Genomic DNA, 21,291 nt, shown 5'->3' with positions numbered 1-21,291 from the left:
CTCGGATTGCGGAAATACATTCGGATATACGAACACACAAACAACGTGGGATGAGGTCATGCACGCCGCAGCCGCATTCCATCGAGGACAACGCCATCAGCGCCGGCTGCGCCATGACCCTGCTGTCCACACCACGACACATTACTCCAACGCCCACCTCCTCAAACGCTCGACACCAGACACCCATGGTTGTACTCCAACCCGACCCCTCGGCCCCCCAGCTCTTCGTCTCTGCCTCCGAGATGGCCGCCCACCCGCGAGACATCCACGTCGCGACCGTCAACGTACGTTTCGATGGGCTGCGCGACAACCCTGTCCCCATTCCGAAGCACGGCGCAGTCAACCCCCGGAAGCTATCCCGCTCGGGATTTCTGGACCGGGACAGGCCGTACGCCGAGCAGCCATGGGCCGTGCGCCGGAGCCGCCTCGTGGACGCGCTGCTGAGCACGGGCGAGCTGGACATTGTCGGGTTTCAGGAAGTGTATGTCTCGCAGCTCGAGGACCTCGCCGTGCTCCTCGGTAGGCGGTTCGCACACGTGGGCGTCGGGCGTGACGACGGCAAGACGGCCGGCGAGTACTCGCCAATCTTCTACGACCAGTGCGTTAAGCGGCGACAGAGCTGACAGCAGGGAACGTTTCGAATGCGTTAAGTGGAAAACCATGTGGCTGAGCACTACGCCCGAGCGGCCCGGCTCGGTGGGATGGGACGCTAGTCAAACACGCATTGCGACCTTCCTATCGCTGCGGGATAAGAAGGGCGGGCACCTCGTGCACGCGGTGTGCACGCACTACGATGACCAGGGTGTGGTCGCTCGAGCAAACAGCAGTTTCCTCATTCGCTCCGCGATTCGCGAGTGGGTCGATGCTGTTGAGACCGAGACGCAGATGAGAGGAAAAAAACCCAAGGCGCCCGTTATTCTGTTCGGCGACTTCAACTCGCCGCCAAACGAGGACGGGTACAAGAACATCACGTCATTCTGGCCGCTAAAAAAGCCGAGCTTCGTCTTCCTGGACGCCTATCACCACCTTGCGGAACGGCGGCCGGGCTATGATGCCCAGAGCCGCCCCTACGGTCCCGACACGACGTGGACAGGCTTCACGGGGCCGGGGCGCACTGAGACGCAGCGCATCGATCTCATCATGGCGGCGGCGGATGAGCGGGCTAAGGAGGGCACCCATGTCGCCCGCGGCGGGTGGGTGTTTACCCAGTATGCGTGTATCGACAACTGGGTTGAGGAGGGCGATGCGGACGGGTGGCAGGGGCGGTGGAGCGACCACCGCGCGGTGCGCGCAACGCTGGTGCTGCGAGGTGAGGACCTCCCGCCTCACGAGGATCTGTGAGCTGCTGGTTCAGCCACCAGGCATCGAAGACAATTATGCATGACGTGAGTGAGTAAGGATACAGAGGAAGGGCGAAGGCAGGGTTAGAGATCACGCCCCACTCATGCGTGTGGCCTTGATTACAACTGGGATCATCTCGCCCGTCGCGAGCGGGTACGCCCGGTGGCCAAGCACGGCAAGAAGGTTGCGGAGGATGGCCGCATGGGCCGTGACGCTGATATCTGGGGTCAGCGACGCGCGAGTTACAGCTGCGCACAGGTGGTGTAGTCTCCGCTCATGACGCGATCCATGGCCCGTCGCATGCGCATCTGCATGTGCTCGTCCGTCTCGCGGTCATCCGGTCGCCACAGCTCATCGTGCTCGCTCATGCTCTCTTCAATCTCCATCATGGGGAAGCGTGCCGCAATGATCGACCGCGGACTACGCTTGTCGCACGTGTGCGAGCCATAGATTTCGCGCCAATCCTGGGTGTTAGCACCAGATATTTAAGCCTGCTCACCTCCCAGATCTGCGGCGAGCGGTACAACCCCTCCCAGGAGTTGAGAAAGGTCTGGCATGTCCGCGTAAGCGGCGATACGAACCATGTCATCTCGTCGACAGGCGCGCCTGCCTCAACTTCCCGCCCCCACGTCCGGCGGACTGCGCGGGCCTGTTCATGACCCAAGTTCGTTAGCTCGGGGTCTGGGCCCCACGTCAGCTCGCCGTCCGTCGTCTGATACGTGTAGTGTGTCTCCCAGGCCTGACGTTAGCGAGATGCTAAGCGAAGTCCGGCCCTCAGAGGCCTCCTCGATACGACAAGTTTATACACGAGCCACCACAGCTCGCATCATTCCAGCAGATAATCAGTAGCTGCCCACTGGCGCCCGTCGCACGAATTGTCGCCCTTCGGCCCGTTGCAACGGAGCCAGGACTTGTCCTGTAGAGATGCGGAAGCGACGCCAGGCACACGAGGAGTGGCAGCAGTCGGTAACCGCCACATTCCACATACACATGCTCATGCCAGCCTCTCGCGCTCCCCGCTCCCACGAACCTGACGGAAGACACGCCGTTTCGGCATCTCGGAATCATACAGCGAGCGCCCATTCGTACTTCCCCGCAACTCACCTCGTATCCGTACTTGGCCGCGGCAAAGTTATGCCATCCCTGCCCATGCCGCCCGAGAAAGAGGACCTTGTAAGCCTCGCCTGGCGCCGCGTTGCGTTGAAGCTCGGCGATGCGGGTGCGAAAGTTGGCCCACCGCTGCGGCGATGTGTCGAGGAGGCCGAAATGACGCTCGAGCTGGGAGAGGTGCGCGCAGGAGGCGAAAGAGAGCATTGACAGTGAGAGTGAGGGGGGATGACGGTAACATCAGCATCACACTCGCAGGACTCGGAGACGCACCAGATCCTCGAACTCGACGTGCTTCGATCCCTCCGTCTGCAGGAAGAAGCCGGATACGGTCTCGTAGCGATACAGGTGCGGATGCTCGAGGTCACCCGGCGACGTGTCCGGTCCGCCGGTCTCGGTCGCCGCTACAGGGGGCTCGTCCGGGTGCAGCGGGTGGGGGACGTGTCCGCCAGTGCTGCTGTGGGCATCGTGGTGCTCGGAATCGTAGGGCATGCTAGATACGGGGAGAGTATAATGGCAAAGGCTCTGAGTCGCGTTATATTCAGCATTATAATGCTGAATCTCGGCAAAACACGGTCTGATGCTACTACGGCGGAGATATGGAGATATGGAACAGCGAGGTATTTACGACCACTGCAGGCTGCCGTGTCGGTTGACGGCGGTCACCGCGATCCCCTGATCCCCAATCGGCAAGGTAGTCACCACGTCGGCAACGCTTGCATTGACAATATGACGCCGGAGCACTCCCTTCTCGCCTTCCAGCTAGCCCCATTTCGACCAAGATCCGACAGCCTGGTCAAACCCGGCCTTGTTGTCGGCCACACCCCCGCAGTTGGCCGCGACAATGTCGTTCGCGAGCGGCAGCTCCTTAGACAGTGCCTGCTGTCAGATGGTCCGACGATTTTCTCACCTTGATGCGCTTGCGGTTCGCTGGGTGTGTGCTGAGGATGTCGAGCTGGCCACCACCGCCGCCCATCTCGCTCATCCGCTCCCACACCTTTGACGCCTCACTAGGGTCGTAGCATGCCCGCGCCATGAGCTGTAGGCCGATGTTATCGGCCTCGCTCTCGCTCGCTCGCGAGTTGGGCAGCTGCAGCATGAGGGTGACGAGCGCGCGCGTAATGCCCACATCCAGGCCGAGCGTCTCGAGAAGGAAGCTAACCGCAAACAGCACCTTCATGTAGCTCATGCGCTCGGCGCCGTGACGCGCCACGACGTGCGAGATCTCGTGGCCCATCACCGTCGCCAGCCCGCTGTCATTGCCGGACACCGGCAGAATACCCGTGAACACAAAGATCTTGCCGCCTGCTATCAGCGCCGTTGTCGCCGACATCGGCGATCCGTGGAGCTGGGGTTTCGGAACAAAGACGCTCCACTGGTTCACTTCAATTCGCCAGGCACTACTCACCTGGGATCACGAATGCGTTCATCGTCTTGCGGTCGTCGACAACGTACACCTGCTTTCAGCGTCGGTTCTCATGGACGTGCAGCTCATGGAACTCACCTCCCACTCGGCATTCTGATTCCCCGCCTCCGTTGCGCTGATGTTCTCTCCGGACTCCATGCCGCGCCCGATGCCGAACGAGCCCATGACTTCCTCAATGCTGCTGAGCGAGTGGCCCTCCTTCACTCGCCCCAGACCGTTGCGCTCCACAATTCGCTTGGCGATCTCGCGCACGCGCCGGGTGATGGGATGGTTAGGCGGAAGCAGCTGGCCTTCGAATTGCGCCATGGTCTCGGCATAGGTGGCCTGGCCGATCTGGCGTTAGCAACGGCGGAGAAGCAAGAATCAGTCCCGCTCCAGGTTACTCGGCGACATCGCTGCTTGTCCAGCTCCGCTCCGTTTCGCCCAACTTCCGCATCAGTCTGTCGTTGACCAGCCCCTTCGGACAAGCTCCTCCGAAATTCAGACATCCTCGGTCGACGTCTCGGTCTTCGTTGTCTCCTTGAAACATGTGCCTTTCCCACCACTTCGGCTCATCTGCACCTTTCCGTTCGCGAGCCGCAGGATAGCCACTTCCTCCGGACCGTTGTTCATCCGAGACGCTTTAACATGCACGGCTCTTGCGACCGCGCCACACATGCGCCCTCTGTGTCTTCGCCACACACACATGTACTCACCTCACTTTCCTGCTCAGGCGTGCAATCCATAAACCTCAACCGACCGGTGATTGGGACTCGTTCGAGGCTGGCGTCAACGTCACTCCTCTCTTGCTTCTCGGACCCTTCCCCGCACAGCCGTTACGCACTGGGCAACATAGTAGATTGCACCGCCGCCGATCATGATGCCGTAGAGCACCATGCCGCGATCACCGCCGACGCGGCGCCGCATGTAGTTCATGACATTGCCGGAGCTCGGCTGCCCTGAGGAGCGGTTGTCAAAGCGCCGGTACTCGACTCGCTGGCGGGACGAGGATGAGAGCGGTCGGCGCAGCGCCTCAAGCGCCGAGCGCTGGGGTGCGGCGGAGCGCGGAACGGAGCGGGCGGTAGCACGGGCGGCGGCGAGTAGCGGCCTGAACATGTTGGATGGAAGAGGCTTGAGGAGAGGTGAACGATGACGAGGAGGCTTGCCGCGATCGGCTGATCCTTCTGGATGGAAGGCACCGAGCACAAGACCGAGCCGGTGGAGGTCTGGAACACCACGTGGTTTTGGGCATTGCCATCGGTTTGGAGCAGATAGGCACACTCTCGCCATTCACTCCTAACAGCCGTAGGCTCCCCAGCGTCCCCACCCTGTGTCGTCACCACCTACGCCGGCGTCATCTGCGACCACCACATCAGACACTGCCATCGCGATCGCGCCGACCCACTCTGCGGCACCTACAGCATGCCGTCTGATCTCTCCTACTGGATTATCTCGGTGCCCCTGCATGACGGCGACCCGTCCTCGGTTCTCGAGGACGTGCGCCGCGCGACGGGCGGCAACACCCCTTGCGGCGGCTGGACCATCCCGGAACTGAAGGCAAGTTGCACCTTCCTCACAGCTAACGGCAGGCCGGGACACTCTCGTCGCTATTGACGCTCTCGGATCAGCTGCCCAAGATGGATGCGACGTTCACGGCCGTCGTATCCAAGCTGCTCGACCAGCTGCGCTCCCTCGTCGGAGACGACAAGACGCGACTCGCACAGCATGCGCGCGTCAACGATCGCCCGGTAGAGGAGTACTTGCTGCCTGACTCGCATGGGCAGTCAGCGTGGCGCTGGGACAAGGGGCGCTGGGGCGACGATGGCAAGGTCGGCGACGTCGTGGCCTCGCTTGTGAGCGAGATGCACACGGTCGAAACGACGCAGAAGGCCAAGGCCCAGTCGTATAATCTCGCCAAGGGCGCACTCAACACCCTTCAGCGGAAACAGCAGGGTAATCTGTCGCAGCGCTCTCTGTTGGACGTCGTCAAGAAGGGCGACATTGTCGAGAACTCCGAGTTCCTCGAGACGCTCCTCGTCGCCGTGCCGAAGTGGGTAGAATGCCAGCCTGCACGCGGCGGCGTGCCGTGCACAGTGTGTGTAGAGTGGTGCGCTGACGCGCAGGAACAACGTCAAAGACTGGTTTGACAAGTACGAGCGCCTCGCATCCATGGTTGTCCCGCGCAGCTCGCAGTGAGTGAACTCTCGCGAAGCATATGTGCTGCGTGCGCGAAGTAAGGCTGACGCCCGCCTCTGCCTGCACCGTGCACGCCGCTTCCTGGTCTTCACATCTGTTTGAATTGGCCTGACGATCCTCTTTTGTACGAACGCCTCGTCGACCCATCCAGGGAGCTTGCCAAGGACAATGACTTTGTCCTGATGACCGTCACCATCTTCAAGAAGGTGCACGACGACTTTGTGCACAAGGCTCGCGAGAACAAGTGAGCTGCCATTGACTCACGCACAACTGACATTAGGTTCATTGTGCGCGACTTCAACTGGGATGACGAGGGGCTCGAGAACCAGAAGAAGGAGCTAGCCAGGCTCGAGCAGGAGGAGAAGGAACTTTGGGTGCGCCGCGCTCGCTTTGGGTCCCGCTGACGCCAGACCGAGCTGCTGCGTCTGACGCGGATAAACTTCTCGGAAGCATACCAGCTGCTGGCGCACCTCAAGACGGTACGCCTATTTGTGGAGAGTGTGCTCCGCTACGGCCTGCCGGCGGAGTACGCAGGAGTCATTGTCAAGGTATGTCACCACAGGCCGCCAGATACCGTGCACACCCTGACTTGCAGCCCGAGCCCAAGACAGCGGTCAAGACGCTCAAGCAGCTGTCGGCGCGGTTCAACTACCTCGCCACAGCCAAGGATCGGGCGAGCAATACGGTCCACGCCGATGACATGGTGGGAGAATGGGCAAATGTGATGGAGCAGGAATACTACGACTTTGTGTTGTTCGAGATACCCAAGGTTGACTTTTAGATGTCGCCACGCGCGATGCATGTTGTCGAATGTGAGGGAGGAAAGAGACGCAGGGGATGGACGGGTGGGTTTGATCTGTGGTGGATAACTCCGAGCCGGGCAGCTAGGGCGGGTGCGGCAACTGGCGGCAAGGCAAGTGCCGGAGTTGCGAGCTGAGCCGCTTCCCCTTCACGCCTCTCGTTCTCCACTGTTCTTGTCATCTGTTCTTTCAATCGGTCTCCTTCCACCCATCGCCATGACCGACTTCCACCACCTCGTCAAGGTGAACCCGCCACAGGTTCAGTCCCTTAACCTCCCTCCCAACCTGTCAACTGTGCTGCTGAAGAAGCACACAATCAGCGTTGAGCCCCGTCCCCTCCCGGTCTTGCAACCAGACGGTGTACTCGTCCGTGTGATCGCGTCCGGTATCTGCGGATCTGACCTGCATAACTTTAGTGCGGGTGGAGTGGGTGGGCGGCCAGTCCTGGAGCCACTGGTCATGGGGCACGAGAGCGCCGGCGAGGTCATTGCCATTGGCGATATGGTCACGACGCACAAGGTTGGGGATCGTGTTGCGAGTAAGTTCACCCTTCCCTCCCACCTTTCCCTTGCGGCCCGTGTGGCATTGCGACTGACCTCAGTCGAGCCTGGCCTTCCGTGTCGCCGTTGCGCCAATTGCAAGATTGGCCGGATCAACATCTGTCTCAATGCCCGCTACTGCGGCACACCCGGCTCGGTGGGCTCGCTGTCCAAGTTCTTCGCGCTTCCCGCCGACATGGCGCCGCACTTGCCGGACAGCTTGAGCTGGGAGGAGGCGGGGTGTGTACAGCCGCTCGCGGTGGGTGTGGCGATTGGGATTCGCGCCGACATCCGTGCACACCAGACCGTGGCGGTCATGGGTTGTGGGCCGATCGGGCTGATTGCCGCTGCTGTGTGCCGAGCGTACGGCGTCAGCCGGGTGATAGGGTTCGACATCAACCCGAAGCGTGTAGCGTTCGCAAAGGCGTATGTGTCAGGTGGGCGGAACGTTTTCGACAAGGTGTTCCTTGTCGACAACCTGCCAACGGTTGCCAACGGAACGGCCAACGGACATGAGGACGAGCACCCAATAGGCGATGTCAAGTTCGACGCAGCCAAGGTCCGCGCGAAGACGTATCTTGCCGAGGCAGGGTTGGACAGCGACGGCGTGGACCGCGTGATTGAAGCCAGCGGCGCCGAAGATGCCGGCTTGCTGGGCATAGCGATTGCGCGCCAAGGCGCGACTTGTGAGTAACTGATGAGGCGAAGCTGATCCAAGACCTCGCCGTCGGTCTCGGCCACCACCAGACCATGACGTTCCCGACTCTTGCGGTGACCAACAAGGAGATCGACGTCAAGGGAATTACACGCTACACAGCCCCGTGCTTCCCTCATGCTCTCGACCTGCTGCGCCGCGGCGCAGTTGATCTCAAGCCGCTGATCACCCGTACGTTCCCGCTGGCGCAGAGCCAACAGGCTTTCGAGGCGGTCGAGGGCGGCGACGAGATCAAAGTCATCATCATGAACCAGGAGGCATAGGCGGCAAGCGCACACTGTATGCATTGGATTTCAAGGGAGTATTGCAGCCGACCAGAAGCCGTGCTGAGTGCAAGATGGAGTATTTCCGTTCTCCCGCGGCTGCCCTCACCGGCCCCCCTGCCCGTCGCCCTCGGTGAGCAGGTGTACCCTTGTCCGTGCGGTCTTGAGCCGGCGCAAAGCCCTTGCCATTGACAACTTCTGCATAGATCCCCGAGGCAGTCGGGTTTCGGGTGCGTCGTGACAGGCTTTACTCTTCTTCCACTGGCCTGGAGCTCGACATGATAGCCATTTGATCGTGGGAGACTGAGCCCCATTACATCTATGCCAATACCAACACACATCGTACAACATTTGAATATCCCAGCAAGACAACAGCCATGAGCCACAACACGTGTCTATTCGTGTGGGGTGCGATACACCTCGATACTGCCATCAGCTGCTTCCTTTGACCCGCCCGGTCCTCCTTGGGTGGAACTCACTGTCGATCTCCTCCCTGCCACACCTTGCGGATAAGGTTCTCCATGTCCTTTTCGAAGACGTTGGTCCACGACGAGCCCGTGACAATGTTGACGACGGTGTATTTCTGCTCGGTGCCGCGGAACTGTCCCATGCGATGGTGGTGCCATGCGATTTGTGGGGACACTGCGAGCGAAAGCAAGCCGAGCGTGGCAGATGCGAAAGGATGCAAGATATCGGCAGCGGAAGTGCGCAAATCGAAAGGAGGTTCGTCAGCGCCGCCTCCTGGTGTCCTTCGGCGCAGACTCACTGTTCAGCTCGTACATGTAGATCACGAGCGCTTGGTGCAACAACTGCCACTGTGTGCGGTTGTCGAGATGCCCTGCGAAATAGAAGGACGTGCACTGGGTAAGCGATGTCGAGCGGGCGCGTACTGTTCGCGACTCGCACACGGGGCCGAGCCGCAACCCGGGCGGAGGAGCTGGCGGGAGGAAGTCGAGGACGTCAAAGGTGTCGGGGAGGTCGTCGGGCTCGGGGGGCTCGGGCTTGGGCGTCCATGCAGGGGACGGGAGAGCGAGGGGGCTCCCGCCCTCCACCTCCTCCTCGACGAGGGCGATGGGGAGTGTGGGGGGAGGTGGAGGCGTCTCGAGCAAGTCGCTCGCGGCGCTGCTGGAGGAGCGGGCGCGGCGGGGGCGTGGCCGCGCGCTCAGCCGTCCGGCGCGTTTCCTCGTGCTCGTCTTTGCGTTCGCGTTCACCTTCGCGTCTTTGACGGTGGCCTTGCCCATTGTAGGGGTGAGAGTGAGGAGGTGACGGTGAGATGAGGTGAGTGGTGCGTGAGTGGGTCATATACCGCACAGGCATGAGCATGGCAGTCACTGATATCGAGCGTTTCATGTGGATGAGGATGCGCGCGGCATGGGCGGCATGGGTGGGGGGGACGGGGCTGCGCGGAAGGCGTGTTTGGATGGCGCAGCTGTGAGAGGACAGAAGTGAGGAGAAAGGAGAGAAGAGAGAGCTCAGGAGAGGAGGAGAGGAGAAGGAATGCCGGCGGCGGCGGGTCATGAGCGTTTCGGGGTGCGAGCCAGTCAGTAGAAGAGAGAGAGCGGAGGAGGAGGAGGAGGAGGGAGGCGGGGCGTGCGGTGGCGTGTGGCGCCGGCGGTGGCGGAGGGGCGGCATGGCGGAGAGTGGCGGAGTGGATGGGTCTCGAGGGATCGCTGCAGGGGAGATTGTGTGCCCAGCTGATTCACTCCTCCCTTTGTTCAGGCTTTGCGTGTGTGGGCGCACAGACCGTGGCCACCGTGGCGTGGCATGGCGTAAATCGGAACAGCGACGTCCTCGCAAGCTGGCAATGCTCGGGCTCGTCCTCGCGCCTCTCCCATTCCTCTCAAGCTCTTGCTCTTGCTCGTGATCCTCTCAGCTCTCTCACTCCTCTCGCGAGCTACTCACGCCCCACGACCCATTCCGCACTTCATTGAAAGCACTCACCATCACCCCGATCGCCACACACCCGCCCAGGCACGCCGCGACGCCTCTGCGCCCCTCCTTTCCTCTTACTAGTAGATAGCATCAGCTGATGGGCCCGCACGCCCCCCTCGCCCCGCCTACGGACGACATCACGCCTCCCATCTTTGCCCTCACCTGCCTCCGGCTCCTGCTGTCCGCCGCCGCCGTCTCGGCATTCGCGCCGGGCCTCCTCGGCGGCGCCGAGCGCGAGCTGGGCATGGGCCCGGCGCTCGCGACACTCGCCTCGCCGGTGGTCTACGCCGCGGGCTTCAGCCTGCTCCTTTTCTGCCGCCCGCGCGGCGCGTCCGGCGCCGCGCTCCTCCTCCTCCTCGGCGCCGTGGAGGGTGCCGCCATCGGCGCGGCCCTCGCTCTCCTCGGCTGGGGTTGGGCCGTCAAAATGGCCCTCGTAGCCCTTGTGGCAGGCGGCGGCGTGTTCGGCGGCCTCGCAATCGCTGCGTACCACGTACGTCCAACGCCGACGGCACTGACGCCAGGCGCCGGGATTCCGCGAGCTCTCGCTCGCCGCCGCGCTCCTCTGCGGGCTCGTCGGCTCGGGCATCGGCCTCGCCATCCACGCCAACACGGTCGAGATCGTGTGTGCCTGGGTCGGTGTTCTCGGCGGCACGCTGTTCGCGCTGCGCGACATGCCCGGCGTCCTCGGGCGCGTGGGCGCCGACGAGGCCGGGCTCGGCGCCGCCGTGCTCGGCATGTCGGCGATTCTGGACTCGGTCGCGCGCGATGGCCGAGTTTAGCGTTTCACAATGTCCCGCGCGCTATGAGCAGCCAATGGTCAGCAGGGCTCTCAACCGACATTGCGGGCAGCGCAGTTCCGCTCCCGCGCTCCCGCATGTATTTATACTTGTCTTCTCGCCTACAGATATCCCAAACATGCAGTCCATACGATGCGGAACATGCGCATGTGCAGCCCAGAATGTGGGGCCTGGCCCAATTGAAGCATATGTCAGGGGTCTGTATGTGTCAATTGGCCAAGCCGAGGACACACGTTCGTCGCACCGAGCGACGGCTGATCCCAGCCCGCCATCAACCATCACTCTCGGCAGATATGTACATGTAGTGTATCGCTGTCTTGTCGTTGTACTCACTACTCACACGACTATCGCGATGCTCCCAGTTGCCGACGAGCCTGCGGCGACGCGCCGCGCATTCCTCATGACGCTGTACACGCACCGCGCAATTTCGCTCGGCGCCGTGTGCCTGTCATTTCTCGTCCTCGGACAGGCCACCGCGCACACCGTCCTCGTCGACCACCCCCTCCTCCTCCTTCCTCCGCTCGCGACCTGGCTCGCCGCTTTGGCGGGCTTCACACGGGCGCGCGGCGTCCTAAAATCCTCTCTCAGCGCGCTCGCCCACGCGGCCGCGGCGGGCTTCGTCGGCGCCGCGCTCGCGATCGCTCTAGCTATCGGACAGCAGTTCACGTCCGCGCTCTACCCCATCGTACGCATGCACGCCCCCGTCCAAATATCTGACCCCAGCTCGCCCGCGCGCTCTTCGCCCTCTGGTCTTGCGTCCTCGCTTCCCTCGTCGCTATTCTGGTACGTGATCGCAATTATAACTGCACGTCCCTGATCGCAGTCCTCCGAGACAATCACACCTCCATGCCTCATCTTGAGCGCCGTCGGCGGCTCGGCTACGGTATTTGTTCTCGCGTGGCTCGACGGCTCGTGGGCCGAGCTGCCCGCGACACTCATGGCGTTTACGGGGCTGTACGCCCTTCTCATCTGCGATCTCCCGCACCTCCCGCGCCTCATGCGGCGCGTAGGCGCCGCCGACGCCGCGCTCGCGGCCCACGCGCTGGGATCATCGTGGCTGCTGTCCACCCTCCTGCGCCTGCAGGGACGGGGCGAAGGCGAAGAGTACACAGAGAAGAAGGTTCCAGTCTAACGAGGCGACCATTCCTTCGGCGCGGGCGCGCACATGACATGGGAGAACTCGGACGGACATTAGATTAGACTGTTGTATCACATAACGCATTTTGCTATGGCACTAGGGCACTAGGGCAGGACGTGGCACCTAGAGCTTGGCGCCCGGGATGCGCGCGATCACCTCGATCTCGATGTCCGTGCCGCGCGGCAGCGTAGCAGCGCCGATGCAGCTGCGCGCGGGGGGCGGCTTGGGCATGCGCGCAGTGTACACCTTGTTGATGGCGTCAAAGTCCTTGTAGTCGGTGATCTGGTGTGAGTGATGACACGGCGGCTGGGCGAGGCGAGGCGCGGTGAGGCGAGGCGGGCGGCGGCTCAGCATTAGAGGTCGGACGTACGAAGATGAGCGACTTGACGATGTGCTCGAGCCCCGAGCCGTGCGCTTTGAGCACAGCCTCGAGGTTGTCGAGGATCTGGGTGACGCGCCCCTCGATGGGGCCCTCGACCATCTTGCCGTCGGGCGTCACGCCGAGCGCGCCGGACGTGTAGACCATGCCGTTGGAGACGATGGCGGAGGCTGGGGTGAGAAGGCGAGCAGAGAGAACAGAGACGAGTAGGAGGAAGGGGTGTTAGCCGTTAGATGGGGGAGAGGGGGAGGGGAGGGGATGACAGAGGAGGCGAAGGGGGGAAGTGGGAAAGCAGGCGCGCAGGAGGTCCGCTCCACTCCCCAACCACATCAGGTGGAGCGGGGTACCAGTGCACGGCGGACGGCAAACATACAGAGGAACGGCACGGAGGCCTGGCCGGGGACAGGCTTAGTGTAGCGGTTGGGGTCGGACATGGTGAGTGGGATGCGTCAGTTGAGAGTGCTAGCTGCAAGATAGACGAGAGGCAGGCCTTAAGTCACCGGCTCATCGGCCGGGCCTTGTCTTGCGGGTCGGCATTAGCCGTGTTTTGCCGCGGAAATTACCCGACTTGCGTCGGATACCATGTGAGGCAACAAGCGCGGCTCCCAACGGTGGACTGGTGCAACATCGCGCACGCACTTGGGATCGACGAAACTCCAAAACGCTTTCGACCTCGCCGCCCCCGCCGCTCTAACGATGACATCCATGTAAGCTGTGCCTTATCTACTACGATTACGACCCGTTGATCTTGTTCTTGACGCGTGTGAGGTACTGCGCATAGCTGCTCATGTGGTCCATGCGGTCCTCGATGAGCAAGCTGAGCGCCCACGAGCGCAGCGCAGGCTCGGCATCCGACTTGACAATGTACAACGTAGGGCGATAGACGCCGCGACGCAGCTCGCGAGTCTTCGCAATGATGGCGTTGACGCGCTGGTTGAACGGGTTGTCGAGTGTGGGCAGCGTGCCCTTGCCGCCCTGCAGCTCGGCGTACGATGGCAGGTCAAACACGTCCTGGACGAGGCGCGGGACAGCTTCCTGCCCGACCCAAAGGAACATGTTCTGCCCGTCCTCGATAAGGAAGAGACCGTGGCGCTCCAGTCGCTCCGACGTGAGGTTGAGTGCAGGTGGCATAATGACACCCGCCTCGCCGATCGTGCCTGCCTCGGCCGGCATGTTGTGCAAGCTGTAGAAGCGCGCATGGATGTATGGCACGAGCGACTGAGTGGGGAGTGTTGTAAGCAAGTCGTGCGCATAGGCGCGCAGGTCGGGTGGGATCGTCGCACCCTCGCGCAAGCCAACATGCTTGACGAGACCACAGCAGAGCAATGGCAGAAGCGCCAGGTTGGCGGGAACAGCCAGCTGTGCTGACGCGCCAGCGGAACCCGCCACCTGGTTCTTGTACACTGAGAGCATCTCGCCCAGGCGGTTAGTGACGAGGTTGCGTGCGTCGTCAAGCGTCGAGTTGGACTGGATCTTCTCAACTGCCTTGTTGGCAAGGAACGATGTGATCGCGATCTGGTCGGCTGATGCGTACAGCTGGGCGATTGTGTCGGTGGTGGGAAGCGCCTGCGTGATGACGCGGATGCGGCGCTCACCATAGCACGTCGTGTGGAGGATGGCAGTCTGGAGCACAACAAAGGGCTGCTTAAGGTCTTCCTCGAGCTGCAGCTCAATCACGTAGTTCTGGTCTTGAGGCAGCACAGGGAGCGCAAGCAGGTCGGTCGAGCGAATGAAGAAGTTGCCGTGGAATGCCGACATGCGGATGCCGCGAGAGGCACGTACACGGATGACGGCCTCCAGACCGATGGGGCTGGCCAAGACCTTGCCAAACTCGGTCGCAAACTTGATAGCGTCCTCGCTGCGCGACGCATTAAAGCCGGGGTAGAGGTATGTCTCACCAGCCGTGTAGCGGGGCAGGCAGGACAGTGTTGCAACGTCGGTGTAGGCCGAGGAGAAGAGGAACATGTCAACCGACACCTGCGACTTCGAGCACTCGATCGCGAACGTCTTGTAAAAGCTGTTGGCGGCCTGGAGGAGCGATCCTTCCTTGTTCGTGCCGAGTAGCTTGGGGTCGTCGCGAGGCTTGAGCGCACCGGTGCCCAGTGTCGGCAGACTGGATGACAGGCAGACGATCTTGCCACCAATCTTGCCGATGAGCTCATGGGCTGCCTGAAGCGCCGAACCGAGGGCGTTGCCAACGACGTGCGACTCCTGGAACATGTCGCTGAGCTTGCCAAGGAGGTTCTCAATTGCGGGGCGCGACTCTGTGAGGTTGACGAGGAGGTCGACAGGCTTGGGCAGAAATACATCCGTGAGGTCGGAAACAACAAGCATGGACGCCTCAGCGTCCTCACCAGCGGGAAGGGAGAAGAAGTGAAGGCTGGTGGAGACGGCGATGAACGCAATCTTTGTCCGCTTGTCCTGGTTGGGGATGTTGTCCAGCGACTCGAGGATGGCGCGAGCCGCCGTTGCGACCATGCCCGACTGGATTGCCGGCTGGCTCACATCAATGACGAAGCAGTAAACGGGAGGCTGGGGCGGGCGAACCATGTACTCGGTGGGCGCAACAAACTCGACCACGGAATGGTTAAGCTCCTTGCGAGCCCAGCGATCGGCCGGCTTGTTCTCGATCGAGTCCCAGTCAAAGAGCTGCGGCACCTCATTGCTCAGACCGCACATGCAGCACTTCCACCGGTTGCCGCCCTCGGTGAAGGTGACGAAGGGGTTGATGTAGACGCGGCAGCGGCGACAGCGGGCAATGACCGAGTCAGTGACAACCGGAACAGGATCATCGCCGTCTGACTCGCGGAACGATCTGTACGGCGCCATGACAAGCGCAAGCGGGAGCTTGGACTTGTTGAGAAGCGACTGGGTCGTGGGCATTGTTGCGAGCGTACAACGCTGGTACGACGGGTCGGGAATGATGTGCGGCGACTGAACGACAGCAGCGTTTGACGGCAGCAGCGCCTGCGGGGGCGGTGCGTCGAGGCCGCGGACGTCGGGCTGCATGCCTATCAGGTTGACCGTGTGGACGGGGTGCATTTGCTTGGGCTCAACGAACCCGCCCTGTTGCGCACCGTACGCTGGCTGCTGGCCATAACCTGCAGGCTGCGCACCACCGACGGCGAGGTTCTGGAACTGGTTTGCCATCTGATCCACGGGCGGCTGGCCGTACGCTCCGCCGTAACCCGGCTGCTGCCCATACGCGGGCTGCTGCTGCGGCTGCTGCTGGCCTTCCATACCGGGCGTGATGAACTGGGGCTGCTGCATCTGCGCCTGGCCGGGGTACGCGGCCTGCGCCTGCGGTTGCCCGTAGGCTGCAGCGCCGGCGTCATACGCGGGCTGCTGCGCAACGCCCGCACCATAGACCTGCTGCATTTGCGCAGTGGGGTACTGCCTGCGCTTGGAGTGGTGGTGCCCGCTGGCCGGAGGGGGGGAAGCGGTCGAGCGGCCGCCATCACCGCCGCCAAACACTGGCCGGGTGGGGACCTCCCACTGCGACTGGCCGGTCTCGGTGTCTGAAACGTTAGCTCAAGCTTGTTATTGATGATGGGGCCAAAGTGCGCACTGTAGTAGACATATTGGTTCGAGCCCGTGTCCCTGCGCTGTCAGCAGCTGTAAATGCGGGGTAAGTTGGTGAGATGGGCTGCCCACGCGCTTCGGAGTGGCGAAGTATGCGCGTCGGAGGGCGCACAGCGCAGACACGCACCATCTGGCTTCCCAGCCCTGGGGGAGGTGGATTTCTTGGACGTTCATCGTGTGCCGAGGTCGCCTGAGTGTGGGCGATGCGCGGCGAAGCGAGGAGGTCCGAGGGAGAGTTTTGCGAGGGGGAGAGGAGGAAGGAGCGGAAAGTGGAAGGGTGGAGAAGACGGGATACGATGTTGAGATGGATGGGATGGCCAGCGAGCAGCAGTGAGCGGCTGCGAGGAAGGTACAGCCAAGCGGATACAGGGAGAGGGCGCACACGCTGCACGAGTCCCAACGGTGACGCTGCATCCAGCGTGGAGGTCCACGCCACGTTTCTTTGCATGCCTATTTCCCCAATTCCAATAGGCGTCCACATCCACGCGGTGATTTCGGAGATTGTCAAGTGGCCCCGCACTAATGTTGTTGCCATCAAGCACTTGTACTGTCATTGACTTCGAGTTGTAGCCATCAGTGTCAACAGCATGCTTCAGACAAGTCTCATCCCAACCGGTCACGCGGATCTTGTAACCCGTGAGTGTTAAGCAACCTTTCAGCGGACAGCTATACTAACGTGCAGACGCGACATACGATTTCTACGGCGAGAAGTGTAGGTTCTTCCTTCGCCACGACCCACCACCCGCGAAACACTAACGGCGACAGTGGCAACGTGCTCGGCGGACCATAAGATCAAGATCTTCCGCAAGTCACCCGACGGGACATGGGAGCTGGAGACGGAGTGGAAGGTGAGCACTGCGTGGCCTCGCCAGCCCAATTCCACCCTTGCTCACGTATTAACGGCAGGCGCACGACGCACCGATCCTGCGGCTTTCCTTTGCGCACCCAATTCACGGCGTCCTTCTCGCCTCATGTAGCCACGACCGCACTGTGCGCATCTGGGAGGAGCAATTGCCTGCGGCGGGGAGTAACGCCGCGCCGAAGTGGATCGAGCGCGGTGCCCTCACCGGAGCCAAGGGAAGTGTGCGCTGTGTCGAATTCGCTCCGCCTAACCCGGCGTACGGGCTGCGCGTGGCGAGCATATCGACCGACTCTCATCTGCGGGTGCACACATCCCTCGACCCGGATCTGAACGACTGGTCGCTCGCGCACGATGTGCACGTGCCCAGCCTGGCGAGCGAGGACGTCGGCGAGGCGCAGGGCACGACGCCCGCAGAGGCCGCGACGGGAGGGTGGTCGCTGTCGTGGTGCAGGGAAAAGTGGTGGGGTAGCGTCGTGGCCGTGTTCACGGGCAACTCGCCCGTCGCGCGCATCATTCAGCTCGACGCTGTACCAACCGCTCTCCTGAATCTGCGCCCGCCTGGCGTATCCCCGCTCACTGCTATCGCGTGGGCGCCGTCGTGCGGGAGGTCATACCACCTCATCGCAACCGGCGCACGTGATGGCACAGTGCGCATCTGGCGTGTTGAGCCACCGTCCGATGACGACGAAGGGGCCAAGACCTGGGACTCTGAGGTCGTGGCTGAGTTCCCGAAGGGCGCGCGTGTCGGAATGGTTGAGTGGAATGCGACGGGCACGACCCTTACGACGTCCGACGACGAGGGCGTCATCCGCATTTACAAGCCGACCTACGCGAAGAACTGGAAGCTTCTCGGTAAGATGACGGCTGAGGAGCCTCCAGCGGAGGACTAGGGTATTCATAGATGAGAGCCTCATGTAAACTTATTACCAGGTGCTGCAGAGGACACTGGGGTGGCTGACCAAGCCCAGTCGTCGGTCGCTAAAGAAGTGTACACGATCCAGCTCACTCTCCATTTTTCAACCATGCCTGATCGCCAATGCCAACCACGTGAACAGAGCCCACGGAGCATGCGTAGCCAGCCTCATCGAATATATCTGCATGCATGATCCACTCCCTCTAACAACTAAGCGACCTTGGAGATACGCTGGCGCTCAGACTTAAGCTTGACGAGCTTGGCGATCGCCTCCTCGAGCTTGACAGTCTCCTCACGGCCCTGCACCTCGTCGTCACGGTTGCGGATGTTGACGGCGCCCGCGTCGAGCTCGTCCTGGCCAACGACGAGGATGAAGTTCCACTGCTGCGTCTGGGCGTTGCGGATCTTCTTGTTGAGCGTGTTGTCGGACAAGTCAGCCTCAGCGTAGATGTCGGCGTCCGAGAACGCCTTGGCGACCTTGGTGGCGTAGTCGCGATACAGGGCGGCGACGGGAATGACAACAACCTGGCGGGGCGAGAGCCAGAACGGCCAGCGGCCGGCGCAGTTCTCGGTAATGATGGCAAGGAAGCGCTCGAGCGAGCCGAGAATGGCGCGGTGGATCATGACGGGGCGGTGGAAGTTGCCCGTGCCGTCGGCGTTGGGCTGCTCGGGGCCGCGGTACGAGAGGTTGAAGCGCTCGGGGAGCTGGAAGTCGAGCTGGATCGTGCCACACTGCCACTTGCGGCCGAGCGCATCCGTGAGGTCAAAGTCGAGCTTGGGGCCGTAGAATGCGGCGTCGGCTTCGTTGATGTGCCAACGGCCAGGCATCTTGGCCTCGAGCACATCCTTGAGCGACGACTCGGCCTTGTTCCACACCTCGAGGTCGCCCATCCACTTCTCGGGGTTGCGCGTCGACAGGCCGACCTTGTAGTCGAAGCCGAAGGGCTTGTACACGGCATCGAGGAAGTCAATGGCGCCGAGCAGCTCGTCTCCAATCTGGTCGACCGTGCAGAAGATGTGTGCGTCGTCCTGCACGAATCGCCTCACACGAGTCATGCCAGAGAGCGCACCTGACGCCTCGTTGCGATGCAGCACACCGAACTCGGCCATGCGGAGCGGCAGCTCCTTGTACGAGCGCTCGCGGTGGTCGAAGGCAACACAGTGGCCGGGGCAGTTCATGGGCTTGAGCGCGAACTGCTCTTCCTCGACCTTGAGCAAGAACATGTCCTTGCTGTAGTGCTCCCAGTGGCCCGAGGTCTGCCAGAGCTTCGAGTTGAACATGTTCGGGGTGCCGACCTCCACGAAGCCGCGCTTGTGGTACTCCTCACGAATGAACTTCATCAGCGCATTGTAGATGCGCATGCCGAGAGGGAGCATGAATGGCGAGCCAGGAGAGAGGTCGGAGAAGAAGAAGAGCTCCTGCTGAAGACCGATCTTGCGGTGGTCGCGCTTGGCAGCCTCCTCCTGCAGCTTCTTCCACTCGGTCATCTGCTTCGAGTCCGGGAAGGACATGCCGTAGACACGCTGGAACGAGTCGTTGTCCTTGTCGCCGAGGAAGTAAGACGAGGAGTTCTTGGTGACGGCCAGCGACTTGATGCGGCCGGTGTGGGGAACGTGGGGACCAAGGCAGAGGTCAATAAGGGGACCACAGCGGTAGACCGTCGACTCAGTACCGTCAGGGACCTTCTCGTTGATATAGTGTTGCTTGTACTTGTTGTACTGTGAGTGAGCGCAAGTTCCTCTTTTGATGGAATAAGAGCAGATGGCAAAGTCCCGAGGCAATCGGCTCTTCTTAAGTAGCAAGGCCTCAAGTCATTCGAGTCAAGTCCAGTGGCAAAGTCTCGAGTGTATCGAGTCAGAACAAAGTGGTTATGCCTCGAGCTGAGCAAAGCGGTCCGACTGGAGTCAAGCCAGGATGTCACCCCCATATGGCTCGAGAAGATGACTGTCGGAAGACAAGGCACTCACCTTGAACATCTCCAAGAGCACCTCCTTTGGCAAGGAAAGGCGCTCAAACTTCTGCTTCTCCTTGACCGCCTTCTTTGAGATCTCCTCGATCTGCTTGTAGTCCTCGGGTCCGATAGTCTTCTCGTTGGCGAGGTTCATGTCGTAGAAGAAGCCACCCTCAGGGAGAGGAGGGCCGTAGCCGAGGCAGCATCCCTCGAACGAGCGCTCACACGCCTCACCCATAACGTGAGCAGACGAGTGCCAGAAGACCTGGCGCGCCTCGTAGTCATTTTCGGGCGAGTCAAAGTCAAGGAGGGCGAGCGAAACGCTCTTCTCCAGAGGGCGCGTGAGGTCCCACAACTCCTGGTTGTCAACCTTGGCGATGATGATACGGTCGGCCAGCGACGTCGAGATGCCCTTGGCAATGTCCATCGGGGTGGTCTCCCATGCCGTACCCTCGACCTGCTTGCCATCTGGAAGCGTGACGGTGATAGGGGAGCGCTCCTGCTTGGCAACAAAGTCGTTGTACTTTGCCATGTAGTCGTCAAAGATCTTGATGCGCTCGGCGAACCACTCAGGAGGAGGGTTTAGCTCGGTGACAGCACCGCCGCCCTTCTTCTCCTTCTTGTCATTCTTCTTGCCCTGCTGCTGCTGCTGCTGCTGCTGCTGCTGCTTCGGCTGCTTCTGCTTGGGCGGCTGCTGGGTCTCGGTCTTGCCGACGAGAGGTTCGTGAGGCACGGGGGCGCCGGCGGCCTCTGGCATTTTGACGGCGGGGGTGGTGTGAAGAGAGTGGGAGAGTGAGGCGAGCTGAAAGGGGATGGAGCGTTGAGCAGAGGCCCTTGCTGCAAATGGGCGGGGGTTGAAGCGGGGAGAAAGGAAAGGGAGGCGTGCCGCTAGGATGTGGCGCGTGATCATATACACCTCTGGGGAGCGGCGAGTCAACTCGATCTGTTGACTTGGAGGCTGGGGTGAGGATGCGTGGCGTTGGTGGCGAGGTGGGATGCAAGCGTTCAACGTCGACAGCTCACGCCGAGATGGGATTTTTGACTCGAACATCGGACAACTGCGTGCCTGCCGGGGCCTCCACCTTGCTCCTCCTTTGGGAGATTTACCACATGAAACTCGATCTTGAGCCTGGCCGAATTAGGAACGAAGATAGGCATCCACTCACGTGGTCTTTTGCCTAATGCACCTTTCCGCAAGCCTAATCGAGTGCGTGATTGTCACCACCCCGAACACCCATTTCAGACAACTTCGGATTGTCTTCACAACAACATCCCTCCGCCCGTTGCTTCGCCCTCCTCTCCTTCGGCAGCGCGCTCTGAGTCTCGGCGAACCCGGATCATCTATTCCTCCTCTCCGGGTCAGGCAACTG

At 61.6% G+C, this 21,291-nt stretch overlaps 12 protein-coding genes across 12 annotated transcripts; 6 read left to right on the top strand and 6 right to left on the bottom strand.

Moving 5' to 3' along the window:
• Positions 1 to 185: 185 nt before the first annotated feature.
• On the top strand, positions 186 to 1,341 carry COLE_01224 (uncharacterized protein; the record flags this gene model as incomplete). The annotated part of the gene is made up of 2 exons (XM_018423124.2): positions 186 to 598; positions 630 to 1,341. The coding sequence occupies 2 exons, from the start codon at positions 186 to 188 to the stop codon at positions 1,339 to 1,341; spliced, it is 1,125 nt and encodes a 374-aa protein (XP_018279044.2).
• A 90-nt stretch (positions 1,342 to 1,431) lies between these two features.
• On the bottom strand, positions 1,432 to 2,940 carry COLE_01223 (uncharacterized protein; the record flags this gene model as incomplete). The annotated part of the gene is made up of 5 exons (XM_018420360.1): positions 1,432 to 1,562; positions 1,598 to 1,805; positions 1,841 to 2,080; positions 2,446 to 2,619; positions 2,722 to 2,940. The coding sequence occupies 5 exons, from the start codon at positions 2,938 to 2,940 to the stop codon at positions 1,432 to 1,434; spliced, it is 972 nt and encodes a 323-aa protein (XP_018279045.1).
• A 270-nt stretch (positions 2,941 to 3,210) lies between these two features.
• On the bottom strand, positions 3,211 to 4,180 carry COLE_01222 (uncharacterized protein; the record flags this gene model as incomplete). Its single annotated transcript, XM_018427457.2, has 4 exons — positions 3,211 to 3,327; positions 3,359 to 3,753; positions 3,857 to 3,905; positions 3,953 to 4,180. The coding sequence occupies 4 exons, from the start codon at positions 4,178 to 4,180 to the stop codon at positions 3,211 to 3,213; spliced, it is 789 nt and encodes a 262-aa protein (XP_018279046.1).
• A 468-nt stretch (positions 4,181 to 4,648) lies between these two features.
• Positions 4,649 to 4,969, bottom strand: COLE_01221 (uncharacterized protein; the record flags this gene model as incomplete). Its single annotated transcript, XM_018427456.2, has 1 exon — positions 4,649 to 4,969. One exon carries the CDS (start codon positions 4,967 to 4,969, stop codon positions 4,649 to 4,651), a length of 321 nt encoding a protein of 106 aa, XP_018279047.1.
• A 306-nt stretch (positions 4,970 to 5,275) lies between these two features.
• On the top strand, positions 5,276 to 6,830 carry COLE_01220 (uncharacterized protein; the record flags this gene model as incomplete). Its single annotated transcript, XM_018426654.2, has 7 exons — positions 5,276 to 5,410; positions 5,443 to 5,903; positions 5,977 to 6,045; positions 6,201 to 6,293; positions 6,330 to 6,423; positions 6,460 to 6,597; positions 6,645 to 6,830. The coding sequence occupies 7 exons, from the start codon at positions 5,276 to 5,278 to the stop codon at positions 6,828 to 6,830; spliced, it is 1,176 nt and encodes a 391-aa protein (XP_018279048.1).
• A 235-nt stretch (positions 6,831 to 7,065) lies between these two features.
• On the top strand, positions 7,066 to 8,366 carry COLE_01219 (uncharacterized protein; the record flags this gene model as incomplete). The annotated part of the gene is made up of 3 exons (XM_018423125.2): positions 7,066 to 7,387; positions 7,451 to 8,074; positions 8,107 to 8,366. 3 exons carry the CDS (start codon positions 7,066 to 7,068, stop codon positions 8,364 to 8,366), a joined length of 1,206 nt encoding a protein of 401 aa, XP_018279049.1.
• A 2,029-nt stretch (positions 8,367 to 10,395) lies between these two features.
• COLE_01218 (uncharacterized protein) lies at positions 10,396 to 11,077 on the top strand (the record flags this gene model as incomplete). Its single annotated transcript, XM_018426002.2, has 2 exons — positions 10,396 to 10,788; positions 10,820 to 11,077. The coding sequence occupies 2 exons, from the start codon at positions 10,396 to 10,398 to the stop codon at positions 11,075 to 11,077; spliced, it is 651 nt and encodes a 216-aa protein (XP_018279050.1).
• Positions 11,078 to 11,447: 370 nt separating this feature from the next.
• Positions 11,448 to 12,227, top strand: COLE_01217 (uncharacterized protein; the record flags this gene model as incomplete). The annotated part of the gene is made up of 3 exons (XM_018423126.2): positions 11,448 to 11,780; positions 11,819 to 11,878; positions 11,919 to 12,227. 3 exons carry the CDS (start codon positions 11,448 to 11,450, stop codon positions 12,225 to 12,227), a joined length of 702 nt encoding a protein of 233 aa, XP_018279051.1.
• A 129-nt stretch (positions 12,228 to 12,356) lies between these two features.
• COLE_01216 (uncharacterized protein) lies at positions 12,357 to 13,046 on the bottom strand (the record flags this gene model as incomplete). The annotated part of the gene is made up of 3 exons (XM_018423127.2): positions 12,357 to 12,515; positions 12,604 to 12,782; positions 12,986 to 13,046. The coding sequence occupies 3 exons, from the start codon at positions 13,044 to 13,046 to the stop codon at positions 12,357 to 12,359; spliced, it is 399 nt and encodes a 132-aa protein (XP_018279052.1).
• Positions 13,047 to 13,344: 298 nt separating this feature from the next.
• COLE_01215 (uncharacterized protein) lies at positions 13,345 to 16,368 on the bottom strand (the record flags this gene model as incomplete). The annotated part of the gene is made up of 3 exons (XM_018423128.2): positions 13,345 to 16,130; positions 16,181 to 16,212; positions 16,322 to 16,368. 3 exons carry the CDS (start codon positions 16,366 to 16,368, stop codon positions 13,345 to 13,347), a joined length of 2,865 nt encoding a protein of 954 aa, XP_018279053.1.
• A 413-nt stretch (positions 16,369 to 16,781) lies between these two features.
• Positions 16,782 to 17,946, top strand: COLE_01214 (uncharacterized protein; the record flags this gene model as incomplete). Its single annotated transcript, XM_018421360.2, has 4 exons — positions 16,782 to 16,830; positions 16,877 to 16,906; positions 16,960 to 17,042; positions 17,101 to 17,946. The coding sequence occupies 4 exons, from the start codon at positions 16,782 to 16,784 to the stop codon at positions 17,944 to 17,946; spliced, it is 1,008 nt and encodes a 335-aa protein (XP_018279054.1).
• A 233-nt stretch (positions 17,947 to 18,179) lies between these two features.
• COLE_01213 (uncharacterized protein) lies at positions 18,180 to 20,972 on the bottom strand (the record flags this gene model as incomplete). The annotated part of the gene is made up of 2 exons (XM_018423129.2): positions 18,180 to 19,688; positions 19,938 to 20,972. The coding sequence occupies 2 exons, from the start codon at positions 20,970 to 20,972 to the stop codon at positions 18,180 to 18,182; spliced, it is 2,544 nt and encodes an 847-aa protein (XP_018279055.1).
• Positions 20,973 to 21,291: the final 319 nt, after the last annotated feature.

The sequence above is a fragment of the Cutaneotrichosporon oleaginosum genome, assembly GCF_008065305.1.
Source record: "Cutaneotrichosporon oleaginosum strain ATCC 20508 chromosome Unknown ATCC20508_contig01, whole genome shotgun sequence".
Lineage (NCBI taxonomy): Eukaryota > Fungi > Basidiomycota > Tremellomycetes > Trichosporonales > Trichosporonaceae > Cutaneotrichosporon > Cutaneotrichosporon oleaginosum.
This window is presented reverse-complemented; position numbering and strand designations above follow the sequence as displayed.